Below are 19,145 nucleotides of genomic sequence, written 5' to 3'. Positions count from 1 at the left end.
TATTACAATTTTATGAGAAGATAAATTCGCTGTATTTCTTTACATGTTAGCATATCGTATTTATCATTCGCTTAGCAAATTTCGCGTAGCTAGGATAGGTAATCAAGTTACGCGTTGTCATCAGTAGTTGCAGAACTGCATTGAATGATACATTGATAGACAACTTAAATGCAAGTAACAAAACATGCCTATCTGATACTTTATACACATGCTTAACTGTTTGCTTTAGACATATTCACTGGATAATTATTTTCCCTTAATATTTCTGCTGTTGTCCTTTATTTCGTGAATTCGTGTATAAAACTGGTGCCGTTTACCTCATACATGTCCTCGACAACTTATGTAGTAGACATAAAGTACAAACAACCTTCATTCTTTCAAAAAAATCATTCAATTCCAATCAGCTCACTGTGTACACACGCCTAAGTTATATATAGCAGAGGAAAGTGAATATAAATGATTAAGTATTATATTAAAACTAATATAACAATACGGTAGTAATAGAGTATAAGTAGAACCGCAGATATGGTTCGCTAAGTTATCTTTCGAAGTTTGTCTACTGCACAGGCGAAGAGGTTAATTACCTCAAGTATTTGTTACCCAACATTTTTGGTAATTGTAAAAACTAAGAGAATGTGAGAATCTAATGTAATTCATCCTATTATCTCAATTCATAAAAATGTTCACGAATACTCGATACAATCAAGGTCTGTTTCGAATTAGGTATGTTTATCAGACTTTTGACGAAAATACGCGGAAGATACGGGATCCTGCATAAAAGTAAAATGTAAATTCAAAGTACTTCGTGACGGTAGGAACATTCGGCTAGGTTCGTAAACTTGTTCTATAATTGTTTTATGTCCCAACAACGGTGAAACCGAGGTCAGTGAACTCTCGTGCGCCATGTTATTCCTGGATTGTCCTGAATCGCCTGCAATGGACATATGGCTCGACTAATATTACGAAATTAGAAACAAAACGAGAATTTCCACGGTAAAAGGAATCTTCGTGTCGTTGTTTTAGATTTCACTTTTGTTTGCCGACGAAACAAGTTGGATAGGTACTTATACATAATTTTAACGGATTTTTAGTAGGGAAACTTAAGTTGGGAAAGTACTTTGTGGTTCTTATTTTAGCTGTTATAGCTTCAGAGGCAGATGACAGTTTTATTTAACGTTATGTTTGTTATTTTTCTCAATCACTAAGTATACACAAGTGATTTTACCCACATAATATACTACACACACCAAGTGTGTGACACATTTAAATAATAAATCATTATCCCCTGAAGTTATTACGTAATAATAAAAAAAATACATATAGGATATGTAGATTAGGTATTGTAGACATGATGTCACCGGAATACACGAGAACATGTTTATGAGTACGAGATAAATATGGATATAATCTAGGGACCGGCCGTACAATACATTTTCAAAACGTCTTTAATATGTTCCATATGTTTCACAGCGTTGCGGATCGAGTAGTCACAGCGTTTGGTAAATCAACGGGCAACAAACGGGCCTCAGTGTCGCTTACCCAATCGCTAAAAGTAATATATGATGTCAAGTCAAAGTCTAAAGAAAACTTGAACATAACGCCTAGACCCGAAATAATAATTTGTGAACCGCACAAAGAGTTTGCTCCGTGCAGGAATCGCACCCGCTACACGATGCACAGCAGCCGGTTGCCCAGCCACCGCACTAACCGTGCAGTAAAAAAATCCTTAATCATCATTATGAGCCCGCGTTGTCGTCTGATGATGAATATAAGCACATGTAATTGTGTCGAAAAATTCACCCACGACATAATTATAGGATATAAGGAGCCTTTCTTTAAAAAAATAAGTGGAAGATGCGCTCATCACTTACCTGTCCTAGATCGATGGTGAGATTGACCTCGTTGTACTTCATCCCCCTGGATAATGGCGGACTCTGCCACCAGGTCTCCGAGCTGTCCACTGCATACTCTGGGGGATGCTTCTTGGCTTCATTCGTAGCATCACAGATGTCACAAACCTGGATAAAATACCAAAGATATGTATAAGGACAAAGTTTTTAGTGTGGTTTATTTGTTTACGCAGTTAATGCAGCTGGAAATTGGAATTAACGTCTTGTTGTGACTGTTTCTCAATAACTGCGATTCCGGTTAAGTTGTTGTTTGTTCAACCAACAGACTAACACATTATGAAGATACATACTTGAACAATACGTTGAATTATTCGTCAATTCTCATGAAAACTTAATCTGACACCTATATTATAAGATTATTATCAAACCAAGTTACGAAGATTCCCTTCTATTTTAGTAACAATTTGAATTACACACATATCGAGAGACAGTGATTTCTTGTTACTGAGCCACAGCCACAATAAGATTCATTGTATTTACTAAATTACAACATAAAACTATTATAAAATGCACAATCAATTATCAAGTTTATCACCATCACTATGAATGAACAAAAGTGCATATTGATTTGTATCAACACCCTTTTGAAAGGACATTCATACTGCTAGTCAATCAATAGGGAAAAGAAAGAGACGATCACATTTCATAGCAAATCACAGGTTATCAATCACAGGTCATCAATCACAGGTGTGACGACACTCTGACAAGTGACAGATGACAGAAGTCGCATAATATCGACGAGCAAATCAACGGATGACGTCATAAATATCCTGCATCGCACATATGAAGTTTACATGCGAATTAACACGGATAGAAAATCCCAACGAACAGCAGTTGGGCAGAAAGCCCGCCAGGCATGATCACCTCGCCTGGTCGGAGGATCCTCCTTTTCTTAGGGAATTTTACTCTCTGTTCCCTAAACAGGTAATCAGATCACAGGTTTATCTGTCTCCAAAACCTTGTTCCTGACTGTGACAGATAGTTTTGGAAGCCGGGAAATATGGCCGGAGGTCGTCTAGAATCCTGTGCCCTCTTTTTTGGTAACTTTAATAATAGCACCTCAATGCGACTCAGCTGCCGAGAGTGACGTGACTGTGAAAAAGATTCGGAATAAAATAAAGATATTGGTATCACTTTCATGTTTTCCTACACCAAGTAAAATCGAGATTATTTTAACTATTACCTATTTAGGTTGAACTATCCATAAAGTTGAGTTTCTAATCTATGTAATTATTGGGTAATTATTTTATTTTACCCGTCATTATCCAACAGGAGTCCAGAGGTAAATGAACTGAATCCTAGACATCTGGGTATTAAATATGCGTCTACGCGCTTTCATTGATTTTGTTCTAAAGCTGACAATACTCCGATGGATTAGTGGTCGGCTTACGTTCATGCTTGAATGGGTTCAAACCTTATTGATGACAAACTATGAGTAATATTATTATGAGTCTCTTTGTTAGTTAGTGTAAGGTTTTAAGTTTTTAATCGGGAAATTGAGTGTAACTATCGCATAGTTTAGAAAATATTTTTAAGACTATTATATATAATACAAACAACATTATTAATAATTTAATAAAGCAACGCCACCAATAAAGCAACGAACATTATTAAAACCGGACACGGCACAAAAACGTTTAAAAACCTAATATTCAAAGCATCATCACGAAATATCGAATTCCCAAAATCATAACAAAACAGTCAAAACACCAACAGAAATTGGGACCTTTGTGTTGGTAAAAACAAAGGAGCTAAAGTTGTATAGGACGCGCGTGAGCATTTGGCCGCCACATGTACGCAAAAACGCCCCGAGAATCTCCGATCTTTGTCGAAATTCTCCGAACCCAGAGAGCTCTAACATCCCCGAAGTGGGATTTTGTTACAAGGAATACTGTCTGGTTATTTACATTGTATAACTATGTAGTCATAATTATGTTTGTAATTACTGCTGACTGATTGCTGACGATAGTTTGTTTAGAACAATTTGTTTTGTTTGGACAAAGTCTGACAATGTCAAAGAGACATTTGAATTTGACTTTGAATAGACAATTGGTCCTAAAGGAAATAAGATAATGTATTCGGGTATACATTATCATGGTAACACAAAATTAGTTTTTCAGAGTCTGAGCTGATTGTCTTGATTTACTTGTGACTTCACAATTAAAAATAATGATATGAATTGATTCGAAATCAAATATTGGCGTGTAAAAGTGTTATCTTGCAAAAATAAATATCATTTAATGCGTCTAAAATCATTTATTTGTGTATTGCAAATAAAATTGTCCATTTACTAGTAGGATAACTTGCACTAATTCTATTTGAATAAGATTAAGGTATTGTAAAATTCGAAAAAAAAAACATAGTTATAGTAAATGAGGCCTTGAATTCCACTCCCTAAGATATTGAATTTGTATCTTTAATATTTAATTTTATGGGTGTCTACACAAAAACGTTTCGGTAAATCTGTTGCTAAGCGCAAATCTCGAGAACGGCTGGATCGATTCTGTAAATTCCTTTTTTTCATTATAGCCGTTAACTCTTTCTGCGAAATTCTATTTAATATAAGCAAGTTTCGCTTAATTTTATAATATTTGATAACATTTAAAGTAAATTAAGTAGTTACAACATAAAATAGCATATAGGTAGGACAAGGCTGTCGTATTCGAGTCGAACGAGGCAATATTGGGTCCAGGGTTTGATCCCGGTCCTAACAAAGTATCCTTGGTCCATTTTTAGATTTTTACTATGGAGTGTATGGTAGATAGACTAATGTCCTATTACACGGCATTCTTAACATAATTAGTGAAAGCGGGATGTTACATCCTACTAACATTATAAATGCGAAAGTTTGTGAATTTGTGAGTATGGATGTTTGTTACTTTTTCACGCAAAAACTACCGAAGGGATCGTGATGACATTTGGAGTAAGGAGTAATAATGTTGAATAACACATAGGCTAATTTTAATTTTAATTTAATAACACATAGGTTACTTTTATCCCAAGGAAATACGTGTGAAGCCGCTGGCAGAAGCTACGTGTGTATAATAATTATGCTCCACTGACTACGCTTAGGGATTGAAAGGGATGACGTTCTGATGCATTATCTATACTAATACTAATATTATAAAGCTGAAGAGTTTGTTTGATTGTTTGTTTGTTTGAACACGCTAATCTTTGGAACTAGTAGTCCGAATTAAATAATTCATTTTGTGTTGGATAGAGCATCTATCGAGGAAGGCTATAGGCTATAAAACATCACGCTATGACCAGTGGGAGCCGAGCAGAGGTGAACCGGGTGAAACCGCGTGGAGGTAGCTAGTCTGTAAATAAGATTCAACCATAATATGCTTAGAATCAAAGAGCCATCAGATCACCATAGATGGGGCTCAGTAGGCCCAGGCCCTGGTTGATGTCCGACCTGCAGATTGCCGGGGCCACAGCCGGGGCTCCGGCTCGAAGTAGTAGGAACGGGGGGTTTTTAATTAGTAAGAGTTTGACACACACTCTCGATTCACCCTAGGCGGGAGAGATCATTGGATGATTTTCCCCCATAAAATAAAATGTTTAAGAACTGTTATTTTCAATCTCATTCACCACAGAGTCGGAATGAATATGTATAGGTACAATAGCCCAGTCAAAAATAAATGGTTGAACAGATAAACGGTTCAAAGTTTAGGAGATAACGTCCACACTAACTACCGGCGACCGTTACTTATCTTTGCCTAATTTAACCAAAAATGTATTCCGACTCATTCATGTGGCCTATTTGACATTTTATTATTCATATTTTACATAGTATGACGTCACGACTCTTAATTCCCGATGGGGTAGACAGAGGTGTAAACATAGTAACATTCGCTCTTCATCCGTTATGTTATAAGTGCCATGACTGAATCTGACTCGGTTTCTATGCTATTACTGAGACGTTTTCGTAAAATCAAGATATGTCCAATAATACTTTGCTCGACCCGGCAATGGCTCCCGCAACCCCTTGCTCTGCAGTCACATTTTCAACCACTTAACCAACTCTAGTCAGAATAAGTAATACTTTATTAGATAATTAGTTTTATTCGTTGAACGAAAACATCTTTTAAATGGCTGAAGGGATTGGGATGAAATTTCGTAGATTATGGTCTGGAGTAACAGACAGGGATTTTATCCCACGGGAACGCGGGCGAAGCCACTGGCAAAAGCTAGTCTGTAAATATTTACAAACTTATCGTTTACGTTACATTAATATAATATTCACCGACTCGAATAAACCAACCAATCATAGCGCCGAATGCGCTCTCGTTTCGATTATTGTAAACGTAAAGCAAACTCGTACTAAGGGTACTGTTATATACAAATTATGTTTTTATTAATTGGTACATAGCAGCTATCCAGCCATTGCGAAATGTGATTTATCCGGAGCTGCGGACTACCGTCTCCGGCTCGAAAAACCAGAGTAGTTTTTAGTCAGTAAGACCCACGCCTGAATACTCAAACGGTACTCAATTTTAAGTTGTACTTAAATATCGTGCTATCTCTGTCACTTTATAAAGAATTGATAGACGCTCTCAAATGTAGTTCTGTACTACATTTGAGAGCGTCTTAAAATTGAGTAGCGTTTGAGTATTCGGGTATCTGACACTCCCTCTCGCCTCGCCCGAGGCAAATGAAAGAATTTGGTGATTTTCCCCCCTTAAAAAAACCTTTGTGAAAGAGCACCTATAAATATGTACTTATTGTCTATTTTCCCTCTCACTCACTCGTTATCTTTTACGTAATCTATGTAAATTCCCTAACATAGATCACACAATAACCGTTTCACAACAGCATCCTAGTTTACATAACTTTAAGAGCTTTTAACGCTGCCGGAGCATCGAACCCGTTATCAAACGGACGCTGGGGCAGCGGAACGCAGATAGCTTATCAGTGTCTTATCAGACGGTAGCTGTTCTACACTGTACCCAATAATTATATGAAACTTAATTAATGTCATTATTTAGACCATACTCGTACAAGGGCCCAAGTAACGGCAATGCGAACTGTGTCATGTCTCTACTTATGGTCAAAGAAAAAATTAAAATAATATTTGCATGACATTGCCATTATCACACAAAGGAAACTAAAAGCCATTGGTAGTTCAAAAATATGTACCTACCGTACTCAATCGTCAGGATCATTCTTTAGATGTTTTGTTTTTTAAAGATAGGTACCATCTGGACTTTGGTGGTAGGAAATATTCGTTGGGATTGACAACTCGACTCATAAAAACTATTTTTGATTATGAATAGGTACCTATGTAATATGTATCTGTGTAATGTTAACCAAAACGGTAAGTGTAAGTTTTGTTTTACGGGCCTTAAAACATCTCTCTCTATGAATTGTTAGTATACAAGTCTATTGACAATGTCCATCCACGACATACAGGCAAAAGTAAGTATAATGCGTATCCTAGTGTTAATACAGAGAAAATGGGCTAATAATTAAATATAAACTTTATAATGCAATTTGACCTAATTCACATTGTTGCTTTGTGCGGATAAGCACTATATTTGCGTGACCCTTACACGCTATGGCGCATAAAAACTATACTAACGTATGACACAATTAAACTGTAATATAAAACCATATAATTGTGATAAAACAGACAGAATTTTCATTTGCAAAACCAAATAGAATTTTATCTTCGTAACATGATATATGTATTTACGAAAAATAATAAGGCTCCTGTATACAAATTATACGTATAAAACAGCCACCCCGATAAAGATTAACTACTTATAGTAAATGAAATCATAGAATTAAAATAATATCATATTTAAATACTACCAAACTTAAACTTAAAAACGTTGATGCAACCAATCACTTAAAACTTAAAATCGCAAGTTCTAAAAGATAACAAAAAAGACAATTTAAAAAAACTCAATCCAATTATCTCTTCGGTAAAATCTATATCTCCAAACCATCATAAAAAGGGTGCAAAAGGGCCAAGTTACAACGAAACAGTGCAAGGATGCACTGTCAATATATTATTATAAACACGTAGCTTCCTCGCTGCAAAGCTTGATACAACCGAAAGGGGCTCTTAATCTCAATCACAAACAAAATATAAACAATCTCACCTGTCCTTGAATCACATGCTCATCATGGTCCGCGTTGGCTCCAACCAATTTACAATATAATTCGGGTCCCTCATCTCCACATGTGGCCGTGGCTGTAATCTTCTTCTTAGACGCTAAGTTAAAATATCTCGGAGTTAAAACTTCTGTGTGTACGAGGACCGTGTGTAATAGTATAAGGAACGGTATTAGTGCGCCTGCGCCCGCCATGTTGCGCCGACGGCGGCCCGTCGCCGAATGCCGCGCGGCGTGAACAGGGGTGCCGTTTTTTTCATCAATGTATTAACCAGGGATCTTATTGAGCGGCCGGCTGCTTTTTGTTATCCAGCTACAGTTGTATGAATAGTATTCAAATGTAGCATTACAAGTATTTTTTTAATGATTTGAATTTTATTGTAGGATACGGAAATAAATTAAAAAAAAAATGCTCTAACATTTTTATTTAAAATTTGAGTAAAATGTAAGTAAAGAAATTTTGTGATGTTTTCTAATTCGTATAGGTACAGTGAGTATATATTTATGGTACCGGCAATATAGGTACATTAGCATTTACCACCCACAGGGTAGACAGACGATATGGATAAAGGTCCCAGGAACCCTCTGGATGCAGGTCACTTCCAAGCGGCTTCAAATCGAGAAGCCACAAGGAGGCATATGTTTAGCAAGAAGCGTCTTGTGGCTGGTGTGATGATGGTGTATACCTCGGTATACAGAGCCACAAGAACACCCGATGATGTTCCCCGGGCGCGTACGTTCAGCACGCATTTATAGCGCACATCCATAGCACGCATCTTTTCATATAAAAACATATCTTAGTTGAACCTCTTCCGCCAGTGCTAAACTGTAATATGGCACGCAAAGTGCCAGTTTGGTGGAAGTCAAACGCATCCACAGCAACATAGCATAGCACATCTCTGGTGGAAACACATCCTAAATCTCTTAATAGGTGTAAAAATTGCTAGGAAAGGGTAATAATGATAAATGAAACCACTGTAGTACTGCGTTACATATTAGAAGGCTATGTGCTGAAGTTTAGTACTTTAAGTTAAGACTATGGTTGTAGCAACGATAGAATCCTAAATTATTTAAACGATAAAGTTTGAATGCAACAAAATTCAACACTTCATAACTCCTTTAGGTTAAATCTTTATTGTTGATTAATAAATATTTATTACTAAAAGTATAAAACTTCATTGTCAGGTACATATTTTTCATTTATATTTTTAACATTAAAATAATTATTTAAATACTGCCTTGTGTATGGTGATGTGTTATTTTCTCGATTCCAAGAGACACTGGCAAACACTGGCTTCTGTCATTGACTTCTCCCGCGTTCCCTTGGTTTATGTGTTATTCTAGACCACAATCTAACTTTTTTCCTTTCATCTTGAGCCCTTCAGCCGTCGTATGACGATGAAGGACCTAGGACTCGTTCTCGACAGTCGGTGGAAATTTTAGGAACATTTCCGACGTTTGGCTCTCAAGTTGGAACGGACGGGAGTTGCTCTTAAGCGGCTCCTACCCAACCTCGGTGAACCAAACACCTCCGGCCGAAGGTAGCACGCGGAGATCGTGCGGTCCATGGCCCTCTATGAGGCCCCGGTGTGGGGGCCAAATAATATATCTCCGGGGAGGCGGCTAACCTCCTTGCGGGATTACCGCGGACGGCGAGCAAGGGTATTTTGCCGCCCGACCTGAACCAGACCCGTGCGCGTCGCGGGCCGTGCGCACCTCAAAGGGAGCCCAGTAGGGCTGATGCCTGATCCGAACCTGCGGACTACCTAGTGGGTTTACCGGGGCTCCGGCTTGAAAAGCAGGAGCAGGAACGAGGTGGTTTTTAGTCAGTAAGAGTCTGACACTCCCTCCGTCTCACTCAAGGCGGGAGAAGTCATTGGATAACTACCCCCTCAAAAAAACGCCCTTCAGCCGTTTTGACACAAAGGATTAACAAACAAACAAATAATATTAGTAGGTTAGTATAAGGCCAGCCGTACACGGACTGCTTCAAGCAGTTATAACCGACTGCTTGAAGCCGCGACTGCGCGATGAACTATAGCCATTCATTCGCTGCCGTACACACGACTGCTCGAGCAGTCGCGACCGCTTCAAGCCGTCAACTGCATGATGAAATTCCATCAGCTATCTTGGACAAAAGCGATAATATAGATTGATTTTACGAATTTATTTCAATAAAGGTGTAAAAACAACGTATAAAAAATATATGTAAATATATCAAAAATAACAAATTCTCAAAATAAAAAACATCACAATATTCGCTGTTAAAATAATAATTTCACACTAATGGTATGATTCTGTAAATTTCTGATGTTGCATAATATGTACATAGACGCCAGTACATTAAAAATACTGTTGACTCATAGATACATAATGACACACTTCATGTATTAAAACATATGTTTGTAAATATATTTAAAATAAGTAAATAAAGAGATGTTTTGCTGTAGTGTGCGTTGTTGCAGTAGTCACTCATGCACACACAGACGTGATATCGGGCATACAAGGAGATACCCCGGCTGAAGGGTGTCAAGGAGGCATGCGGGCTGGTGACACAACCCTCGGACATCGAATGCGCAGCTTTCTCAAGACTCATGAATCTATCGGATGCGAAACTCTTCCCCAATTGCGGCGGCATTGTTCGGCAACCCCTTTCGTCATAAGTTTCGCCGATGTCAAGAAATCGCTTGAAACAACCATCTAGTAATGAAAATGTGCAGTTAAAATATAACTTTAACAAAAAAATTCCGATAGACAAATCGCTAAATAATTAGTTGATTAAGAGGCTAAAGAAATGATATAATGCAGACCACTAGTTACTGGTAAGTTATCTAGGAACTCGGTGAGTATTACGTGTAATAAACAGTGACAATAATAAATACTATATGACTTGTATATACCTTTGTAAAGCTTCCTTGGCTTAACATTAAACTCAGGCGCTCGTTTCGTTTTACTGCCTTTAGTCCACACCTCTCCTTTACACAAAACTTTGTAGCGGTGCTTTAAATATTGATACTGGCGTTTAGTATTGTCAAAAATTTGGTGACAAGTTGGTGGTACTGGTATATCGGTGAGGTTCAAGCCGCACTGGTAGCATTTCCTAACAACAGCTTCAGCTAATTTTTTTTCTGCTACTTTAGGAGTTGTCCGAGTTTTTGATGTTGTTACTTTAATTGTCGTCGTCTCCTTAACGGTCTTACCCTTATTAATTTCAGTAGTGGTCGTAGTGGTTGTTGCTCCTTGCTTGCCTTTGCTTTTACCTTTGCCTTTACGAAGATGAATGAGAATTGAAGTATTCTCAGGCTGTGTAGCTGAAAATAATTCATCATAATCTTCTGTTACTTGCTCAATCTCTGGCTCAACTGGCGTACTTGTAATTTTTTCATTGACATTCGTAACATTCTTCTCACTTCCATCGACATATTTTTGGTCTTCGGCATTACCAGCGTCGATAATATCGGTCTCAGTTTGATCTATCGGTAATAAATGTATCTGAGGGAAGTAAGTTGGAAATGTTTTTTTTCTTGCCTTTGAAGTTGTTAATCTCGTCGTGCTTGATGTAACCAAAATCACTTTCGGCCATTCTTCGGCTGCATTATCAAAATTATGCCAAAAATGTCTTTTTGTTGTTGTCTTGATACCTGGGCGCGGCGTCTCTTTGTAATTTTGTTGTTTCTGCGTCGGAGGATGTGTTCTCGTAGGTACTCGGTCGTCTGTCTGTGTACTCCACTCACTTGTATGTGTGGGTACCCATAGAGTTTTGTGGCCTGGAATAGTTGTCTGTGTTTAAAAAAAGGTAAATCCATTACTTTTAATGCTAGTAGTAGGTTACTAACCATACGCTCGTGAAATCTACAGTTTCTTTATATGGTAAAGGCTTATATTCTTACCGCATTATTTTATTTTTGAGACCTCTTTGTGCTTTGCGTTACTTGGGAATACAATCGAATATTCATGCACCGTATTTTATATGTATAGGTACTTCTTTAGCTTCCGCCATGACTTACAAGATCTATAACATTAGGGACAAGCCCATATTTTGATGATGTGAATTCTGAATAAGTACGTACATGGGTACCGGTAAACTGTGGCAACTTTACCATACTATATACAGGGTGTCCCTGAAGTCGACGTCCAAGAGGCACCAGGTGATCGGCAAGATTCCAAATGTTATCAGAAAAATATAAAAAAAAATCTAAGTCCTACAGTTTTAAAATTACAGTGACTTATGTGTTATCCACGAAAAAGTACACCCTGTGCCAGTCTTTTGACTCTTGTTGCTACAAATCTTTATTTTTTCGTCTGCAGTCTTCCTTACATTATCCTGAATAGTGCTCCAGTAATATGGAATCATAAATTCTTAGCCAACTGCTTTAGATTGGAAAACATTGTTAGTTTTAGAGGAACCAAATACTCTGAATAAAATTTTCACCTTACTTTAAGTGACTGTACTGAATAAATTATGTATGGCGCTAGTAGTGGCAAATTTTACCAAAGTTGGCGCATTTAATAAGGATTATAAAATGGTATAGCACTTTGCAAATTATTTCTTAAATTCGACACAAAAAAAGATTTTTCAACGAAACTCCGTTTCGATTAATTTATTTGAACTTACTAAAATTTCTTCTAGTGTACTCAAATCATACGTTACAACCTCGTATGCACTAGACAACACTTTGCACGCGATTTGTTATCATCATGTTGAAAATCAGCGAGGATCTCTTGTGATCTTGTCAAACAACATTGTCTGTCTACTCATGATTTCGCTTGCAGCATTCGTCGGCAATATTATCGCTAGAGGAACTGGTGTTGTGCATCTCGAGCCATCGTACTAGGGCTACGAGATTTTAGCTAAGCACTGACTTTTTTGCACCGTGTTGATTATTTAATTTTTAAATTATTTTTAACTTTCCTTGCAATTTCTTGTAACGGTGCAAATAAATCATTCTCGTCAAACTAAAGAACATTTTGATGCTTCATACCGCTTTTTACATTTTTTTTACAAGGCATGAACATGTAACTTAATCGGAGGATTCGCCCAGTCCTTTTTTTGATGGGGATATGACGAGTAATTGTGCGTAAGGGCTCATGTACACCATACAACTACCGCGTCGATATGCTGTGTACATGAATCTGCCGCGTCCGTTCCTTTTGATTTTACAACACATTTGATAATGTTTTTGATGCACTATGAACATCATATTGCAATCATTCAATATTATTTAGTGAAACACGATACATAACAACAGTTCCTCTAGCGATAATATTGCCGACGAATGCTGCAAGCGAAATCATGAGTAGACAGACAATGTTGTTTGACAAGATCACAAGAGATCCTCGCTGATTTTCAACATGATGATAACAAATCGCGTGCAAAGTGTTGTCTAGTGCATACGAGGTTGTAACGTATGATTTGAGTACACTAGAAGAAATTTTAGTAAGTTTAAATAAATTAATCGAAACGGAGTTTCGTTGGAAAATCTTTTTTTGTGTCGAATTTAAGAAATAATGTGCAAAGTGCTATACCATTTTATAATCCTTATTAAATGCGCCAACTTTGGTGAAATTTGCCACTACTAGCGCCATACATAATTTATTCAGTACAGGCACTTAAAGTAAGGTGAAAATTTTATTCAGAGTATTTGGTTCCTCTAAAACTAACAATGTTTTCCAATCTAAAGCAGTTGGCTAAGAATTTATGATTCCATATTACTGGAGCACTATTCAGGATAATGTAAGGAAGACTGCAGACGAAAAAATAAAGATTTGTAGCAACAAGATACAAAAGACTGGCACAGGGTGTACTTTTTCGTGGATAACTCATAAGTCACTGTAATTTAAAAACTATAGGACTTAGATTTTTTTTATATTTTTCTAATAACAGTTGGAACCTTGCCGATCGTCTGGTGCCTGTTGGACGTCGATTTCAGGGACACCCTGTATATATTCGGTATAAACTCATTTATCTGAAAAATCTACCCACTAGAAGTCTGTTTTGTAATAGTAGTATTTTTTAGACATGAAAAGGAAATATTTATCATGTTTATACCAGTAATGGCCGTTACAGTGTACTGTGTGAAAACGTGCTAAAAGTTAGTTGTTGCTAAATTATGGTTATAGAACCTTAATTGTTTGTCACAGGTGAGTGAAATTTTGATATTGTATGTATATTATAGTTGGGATTACTGTTGTAATGAATGTCAGCAATTGCTTTTTCTTTAATTTATTGATAAATAATCGCTTTGGTAATGTTGACACAGATTAGGTAAAGTTGCCACTGACTGCTATGTGACAACTTTACCTACAGTTAGGGTTGGCAATAAATCAAACATAAGTGTTTGTTTCTTGTTTGTGTGTATGTAACCATTTTCGAATACCTAAATTTCACAGCATAATAGTGAATATATCCTGGATTATCATCCAGGTTATAATGTATTTAATAATACCTTTTGTCTTAGAGCCAAAATGACTCCCAAGAAACCAAACCGCAGAAAACTCGGAGCTAGATAATATAAAAATTATACGAAAGTGATGTTAAAATTAGCTATAGAGATAACGAAGTCAAAAAATGAAAAAGTCAAAACTTTTAAACATTATTTTGTAGCCCTTTTTACAATTTTAAACATAAATACTTAACATTTTAGAATTGAATTTAGTTTAAACGGGAACAAAATTTACTTTAGGTTGAAGCTGTGGGTTGAAAGTTCATACATTTAAAAAAAATATAATATTTCATAAAAACACTTCCTTCTTTTTTGACAACCCTGAGCGTAACATGACCATGAATCCAGTGGCAACTTTACCTACTGTCTGTATAGCCGTTATCTTTATTGATTTCCTCATATTGTTTTCATTTTAATAAGAAATAGTCCTAGATTAAACTCTCTTTACCTCAACAACTCTTTTAGATGCAATACATGATGAATACGGCGCATAGGTAAAGTTGCTAAAATATCTATCCTGTGACTCCTCTGGTATTGCGGGTGTCCATGGGCGGCGCTGATCGCTTACCATCAGGTGAAACGTTTGCTCGTTTGCCCCCTCCATAAAAAAAAAATGTATGTTGTATTAATATCTATCTTTACCTATGTTGTTTATTCTATTGTACAGGCTAAAATAAGTTTTTGTATAGAATGACGATTATGGTAAAGTTGCCACGTTTTACGGTATATTTTACAGAAACAGCTCCGAAATCGATTAATATTATTATATTATTATCTACTTCTCTACGAATATAGTACGGAAACAAGAAAATAGAATAGAATAGAGATTGTATTACCTCGATACGGTTCATATCTGTAAATATTTTTAGGCAGCTCAGAGATTGGAGTCGTATCAGGATAATGTTCCACAGGATTTTTGACTCTCGAGAGAAGAGAGCATTCGCTGTCAATAAACAGTGTGTATAAAAAAACGTTCACCAAATAAAATCGAAGTAAAATATTAGCAAACATTTTCAATTTAAAAAAATGGTAAAATGTAAAAGGTAAATATTATAAAAAATATGATATATATTCTTGTAAATAAATCATGATTGACATCTTGATTGGCATTGATCAAAGAGTAACAGTAGAGATATAAGTATAGGGGAATTGATACTGATACTCTTTGGCATTGAATCATAGAGTTGCACCAAAGAGAATATAAGTTATACTTTGAATCCCGTGATTGAATCAATGATAAGGACTCAAGTTTGCGCAGAAAAGCATTTTCAAGGTCACGTTTTTACAATATACTATGTTTAGGGGAAATCAAAGAATATGAAAGTATAATAAGTTTGAATAACCTATGATGGTTATGATGAAAAAATGAAAGACGTTGGAAAAGATATCTTTTTTCAAAGTCCAAACGTTTTTCAACAAAAAACTAAAATTTTGAATAAGTTAGAAACTAGCCATTATCGGACCAGGGACCGAGGGCTAATTTAAAATTAGTTGTATAATCACCTCTTGGGAGGCATACGTCGAATTAGGGCTGGCGCCCACTGTCGGCACGGCATGGCATGGCACGGCCAGGGATTTTAATACAAATTAAGTTATTTTGAACCTTATTTCAATTAATTTAGAATTTATGTTACTTTATTTTGACACCACGATGCCGCGGCATGACGCGGGATGCCGCAGGACGCCGCAGGACGCCGCGGCATGACGTGTCTTGCCTTGCTAGTAAAAATCATAGAATTTTCGCATGTCGTATTTCAAATCATTAAACAAGTTGTTATATTCACCATTTGTTGATCTTGTTCTCCATAAAATATGCACCCAGAATTGTCTTTTTGTTAAATTAGCAGTTCTTATTTGTCTCTCTTCATCTTCAGCTAGAAGTGCTATAATACTAAATCCCAGTCAACCATAACGACACATTCATATGTTCTCTATGCGACACAATCAACTTCGAATACCACGCAAAAAGCAAATCTGATCGATGCCAGAGTGGGCCTGGGCTTTCAGCAGGATGCCACGGCATGCCACGGCACGCCGCGGGATGCCGTGGCATGCCGTGCCGTGCTGGCAGTGGGTGCCGGCCTTTACAAGTCACCAGCGCAGTGTAATGTAGGTTGTAAATCTATGGCAAATTGTAGACCCTAATATGCTATAGTAAAAAGTACAGCATCAGTATATCCTTCTTTGGTACAGGGTAACCAAAGAGTATAATAAGTATAGGGGAAAGGGAAACATCACTGTTAGTTTGACATAATACTGATAATTACAATGAAGACCTTTTGATACATTTTACCGCTTAATTTTTATAATGACAAATGATTTTAATGTTTGTTTTTAATGCCGTACATTTTATAATAATTTTGACATATTGTGTGAAACCTCTGCAGCCTGTTCTAATGGCCCGTCTCAAGAATCCTTACGTATATGTGGCAACCACTGATGTTATTGTGTTACCTGAAGATTACGAAATAGAATTCGCTAAACCAATTGCTACCAAACCAAGTGGTTCACATAATCAATTCTATTACTACTCAGTACAGAGCACATATCCCAGTAAAAGTAATGAAAGGATCGATAGTGATGTAAGAAAAAAACAGATTTTAATATCAAGTAAGTTAAAAGGAAAAACTATTCACGTAACAAGAACAGTAGATAGCAGAATTCAAGACACAAGTAAAAAGAGCGTACGTTACGCCTACAAAATCGATACAGACACGAAACACAAATACGATAAGATTGGGTTTGAACCGTGGCCGGCGTTGCATGTTTCAAATTATGACGAAATCACCAGCAGTACAGAACCTTTGACTTCACCAAATATAGTAACCACTTCCCGGCCTACGAAGACGTGGAGAAGTTACTTTCCCACGAGGAGATCCGATGTTAATGATTATAGTGATATCCTGTCTTTGTGGACTAGCACGCACAGAGAACATAGAATTCAGTATCACCATAATACTAGGTATCCTACTCCAGTTACAAAATCGAATGAATATAATAATTTATTAATAAATCGGCCAACAATCTCCCCGAGAACTAACGAAAAATTTCACGTTGCTACAAGAAAAAAGTCAAAATATTTGGAAAATTACAGAAATATTATGGATATGCCATCTGTGAGTATGCCACACTATTCCGAATTAGAATTATTTAACATACGTTATTCCTCGGATAAAACGACACGTTATAAAAAACCGTATTCAATAGACAGTGCTGAGGATGAAGTAATTCGTAAATCAGAAAGTAAGATACATAAGAAACCTTCCATCTTAGAAATGGATGAATATAGGAGTAAAGATAAAGTAATCTATCGAGAACCAGTTGCAGAAATAATTTATGAAAGAAGAACCCATCCCACGAAACAAATTAACAAAAAACAATACTTAACGAAACCTAAAGAATATGCTATAGAAAGGCAAGACTTTAAAACTATATATTATTATGATCCAACCAGAAGTACTTTAGGCCACTCTACTGAAAAAGTATTTGGCGGACTTTATTTTACAGATAGAATAAGGGGAAAGTTTGAAGAACCTGCCACAGAATTAGTAGTAGAATTTAGAAAAACTTTACCCTCTGAACATATATCTCACAAAGATAATAAGTACACTGTACACAAATCTAGAGAACGTGAAAAATATACACAGTCTGCTAAGAAATCATTAAGTTATCGAAAAACTTTGTCATCAAAAAAGTATGCCAGTAAAAGTGATTTTGAAGAAAGAAAATATGGTTTATTTACATCAGAAATGCCAAGACATAAAAAACCGAAGAACTTCAAATCGAATGAATCTAGAAAGTTTTATTCCACAGAAAGAAAACACAGTGTAAAAAATATACCAACAGAGTTATTTTCATTTCATATCGACGAACATTTTGAGAACTTTTATGATACAAGTTCCACTAAAACGTATAAAATAACGAATTATAAGCATCCTTATTTCATAGAAATGGATGAGGTTCGAAGAGTTCATTCTACAAACGAGCCACACCATGGAGCAGTTTATACTACTAATATACCACACCATAAAGAAGTTTGTACTTCTAATAGACCACACCATGTAGAAGTTTATTCTACCAATAGACCACACCATGGAGAAATTCATTCTACTAATAGACCACATCATGCAGAAGTTCAATCTACTAATAGACCACCTCATGGTGAAGTTCCCTTGAATGATAAACCACATTATGGAGGAGCTAATCATACAAATAGGCCGCGCCCTGTATCAGTTCATTCTTCTAATAGGCCATATCATGGAGAATCATTTTCTAATGTTAGGCTACACTATGAGGGAGGTTATTCCAATGATAATATCTCCTCTAATGATCCTCTAAAATCCTCTAATGATAGACCTCACCATGGGAAAGTTTATTCTAATGTTAGGTTACACTACGAAGAGGGTTATCCCAATGATATTACGACCTCATCTAGTGATAGATCTGAGCATGGAGAAGGTTATACTAATGTTAGACCACATTATGAAGGAGGTTATTACAATGATATTACCTCCACAAATGATAGACCTGAACAAGAAGAAGTTTATTCTAATCTTCGACCACACTATAAAGGAGTTTATCCCATTGATATTACGACCTCATCTAGTTACAGACCCTTCCATGAAGAAGTTTATTCTAATCTTCGACCATACTATGAAGGAGTTTATCGA

At 36.5% G+C, this 19,145-nt stretch overlaps 2 protein-coding genes across 20 annotated transcripts in view; both read right to left on the bottom strand.

Annotated features, from left to right (window-relative positions):
* The window catches only part of LOC118263853 (laminin subunit alpha), a 66,209-nt gene extending 57,940 nt beyond the window's left edge, over positions 1–8,269 (bottom strand). For 11 of the 19 annotated variants that reach the window (XM_050703917.1, XM_050703918.1, XM_050703919.1 and 8 more), the window contains exons 1-2: positions 8,021–8,268; positions 1,872–2,018 (exon numbers count right to left, since the gene is read on the bottom strand). In XM_050703917.1, coding sequence (XP_050559874.1) covers positions 1,872–2,018; positions 8,021–8,227 — 354 coding nt within the window. In that variant the 5' untranslated portion in view covers positions 8,228–8,268. Of the gene's footprint in view, positions 1–1,871; positions 2,019–8,020 lie in introns of all 19 variants that reach the window. The other 8 variants (XM_050703916.1, XM_050703933.1, XM_050703932.1 and 5 more) reach the window with 1 other exon arrangement.
* Positions 8,270–10,184: 1,915 nt separating this feature from the next.
* On the bottom strand, positions 10,185–15,580 carry LOC118264452 (uncharacterized). The gene is made up of 3 exons (XM_035576969.2): positions 15,312–15,580; positions 10,933–11,799; positions 10,185–10,732 (listed from the first exon to the last, which is right to left on the bottom strand). Exons 1-3 carry the CDS (start codon positions 15,484–15,486, stop codon positions 10,416–10,418), a joined length of 1,359 nt encoding a protein of 452 aa, XP_035432862.1. The 5' UTR covers positions 15,487–15,580; the 3' UTR covers positions 10,185–10,415.
* Positions 15,581–19,145: the final 3,565 nt, after the last annotated feature.

Source organism: Spodoptera frugiperda, chromosome 25 (assembly GCF_023101765.2).
Source record: "Spodoptera frugiperda isolate SF20-4 chromosome 25, AGI-APGP_CSIRO_Sfru_2.0, whole genome shotgun sequence".
NCBI lineage: Eukaryota > Metazoa > Arthropoda > Insecta > Lepidoptera > Noctuidae > Spodoptera > Spodoptera frugiperda.
The sequence above is the reverse complement of the archived record's forward strand: the minus strand, read 5'-3'. Positions and strand labels throughout refer to the sequence as shown.

Coding starts and splice junctions, on each gene's coding strand:
- LOC118264452 (XM_035576969.2), bottom strand. CDS start 15,486: ATGTTTGCTAATATTTTACTTCGATTTTATTTGGTGAACGTTTTTTTA. Junction 11,800..15,311: donor CAGATATGAACCGTATCGAG/GTAATACAATCT, acceptor CAACTATTCCAG/GCCACAAAACTCTATGGGTA. Junction 10,733..10,932: donor GCCAAGGAAGCTTTACAAAG/GTATATACAAGT, acceptor TTTCATTACTAG/ATGGTTGTTTCAAGCGATTT.